The sequence below is a fragment of the Chaetura pelagica genome, unplaced genomic scaffold, assembly GCF_000747805.2.
Source record: "Chaetura pelagica isolate M959 unplaced genomic scaffold, ChaPel_1.0 scaffold610, whole genome shotgun sequence".
NCBI classification, from domain to species: Eukaryota; Metazoa; Chordata; class Aves; order Apodiformes; family Apodidae; genus Chaetura; species Chaetura pelagica.
This window is the reverse complement of record NW_009951801.1, coordinates 317,426-319,159: the sequence shown is the minus strand read 5'-3', so window position 1 is coordinate 319,159 and position 1,734 is coordinate 317,426. Positions and strand designations below refer to the sequence as shown.

Sequence of the window (1,734 nt, the reverse complement as noted above, 5' to 3'; positions counted from 1 at the left end):
AGCGAGGCCTCAGAAGTCTCCCTGCAGGTCTGCCAAGAGGAGAAACGGGAAGTTTTACAGAAAAAGAGTGGTTCCTCAGGGCCGGGGGCTGCCCCCCGAGCCGGCTGCGCCCCTGCCCGTCCTCACCGCTCCTCCGGAGCCGCTCTCCCCTCCGCGCACGCTCCATCTCCTCCACAAACTGCTCGAAGATCCGCACATAGGGTGCCAGGCTCGTCTTCTTGTAGTCTAGAGGATTTGGGAAGCTGAGCAGGAGCCGGCGGTGGGGACCCCCCGTGCCCAGCCTGGCCACACTCACCCCGCGCCCGGCGTTTGGGCTCCGTCTCCGCGCCGTCCTCCTGCTCCCCATCATCACCAGCCGTGTCCAGCTCGTGGCACAGGGAGCTGTGGGAGGTGGTAGGTTGTGGTGGGGGCTGGTGGCACTGCTGGGGACCCCCATGCCACCAGGCCTCCTCACATACCTGATGGTGGGGACAGCAAATGGGTCGAACTGGTCCAGCCTCTGCAGATCCAGGGGCACTGAAATGCGACCTGAGAGAGGAATGTCACCACCGGGGGTGCCTGGCCTGAGGGTCCCTGAGGGTGTCACCCCCAGACCCACCTGTTTTTGGGTGGACGCTGAAGGGGCTTTTCAGCAGGTGCCCGAGCCCTTTGCTGACGTTGATGTCAAGGCGGGGGAAGCAGAACTGCAGCATGATCTCCCAGTCAGCGTAGCACGGCGCGCTCTTCCCAGCCCCTGGCGGCCGCTGTGGGCAGGGGTGGGTCAGCGGGCTGCAGGGTGGGCAGCAGTGCCCAGCCCCCCGCCTGTGGCAGCTCCATGGCCACTCACCCGTGTCCGCTCCATCCGGCCCTTCAGAAGCTCCCAGCGCTGCACCGAATCCCTCTTCCTGGGGAACTCACCCTGCAGCGGCTCCCGGTGCTGTGATGGGCGGTCAAGGCCGATCACGGGCACTGCCAACCCCACTCTTCCCCATAGCCCCCCCTGCTCCAGATCCAGCACAGGCATGAAGCTGCTTTGGGAAGGATATCCTCTGGGACAAGAGCTAGCACCTTCTCCCAGCTCTCCGGGCTGCCTAGGATGTCCTGGCCCACCAGTGCATACGCCTCAAAGTACTTCTCCACCACAGCAACCGAGCGCCTGCAGAGAGCAGGGGGGGCTCAGCACCCCTGGCTGGCAGCAGTGGGGCTGGGCAGAGGGGTCCCACCCACCTGATGAAGGGGTGGATGGGCTCGGAGATGTTCACTTTCTTCACAGTCTCTGCTCCGCCCTGGGGACACAGCGGGGGTCAGGCTGGGGGGGCAGGCAGGGGACCCAGCCCCCCTTGCACCCACCTTCACCAGGGTCAGGTACTCGACGGCCGCCGCCCGCAGCGCCGGGGACCAGCGGCGCACGGCATCGTCACACACCCAGCAGTGGACGCCCCTGCGGCCCGAGTACACCCACAGGCGATGCCTCACGCCCAGGTCCTCTGCGGGGGAACAGCAGTGTGTTGGGACCCACAGCACACCCTCCGCTGCCCCCAGCCCTGCTCTGGGGCCTGGCTGTTGCTGCAGAGCCTGGTGACCCCTGCGCACGAGGTCCCAGAGACCCTCACCCACAAGCGCACGGTCGATGACACGGACAGCAATGGTCATCAGGGTCCAGCACTTGGAGCAGATCTCAGCTGAGCTGGGGCAGAGCATGGTGGGTCAGGCTCCTGCCCGTGCCCCCGCCCCCCCCAGCCAGCCCCCCCCCTC

The 1,734-nt window shown here is 66.6% G+C and overlaps 1 protein-coding gene across 1 annotated transcript; it reads right to left on the bottom strand.

Moving 5' to 3' along the window:
- Nucleotides 1–9: 9 nt before the first annotated feature.
- PRIM1 (primase, DNA, polypeptide 1 (49kDa)) lies at nt 10–1,680 on the bottom strand. The gene is made up of 10 exons (XM_010007684.1): nt 1,593–1,680; nt 1,330–1,466; nt 1,207–1,265; nt 1,026–1,135; nt 827–918; nt 599–743; nt 459–528; nt 296–381; nt 127–225; nt 10–29 (listed from the first exon to the last, which is right to left on the bottom strand). Exons 1-10 carry the CDS (start codon nt 1,678–1,680, stop codon nt 10–12), a joined length of 906 nt encoding a protein of 301 aa, XP_010005986.1.
- Nucleotides 1,681–1,734: the final 54 nt, after the last annotated feature.

Bases quoted from the DNA above. Each gene is read 5' to 3' on its own strand.
- PRIM1 (XM_010007684.1), bottom strand. From the start codon at position 1,680: ATGCTCTGCCCCAGCTCAGCTGAGATCTGCTCCAAGTGCTGGACCCTG. The intron at 1,136-1,206 runs GTGGGTGGGACC...TGCTCTCTGCAG, and splicing joins CCCATCCACCCCTTCATCAG to GCGCTCGGTTGCTGTGGTGG. The intron at 30-126 runs GTGAGGACGGGC...TCCTCTTGGCAG, and splicing joins AGAGCGGCTCCGGAGGAGCG to ACCTGCAGGGAGACTTCTGA.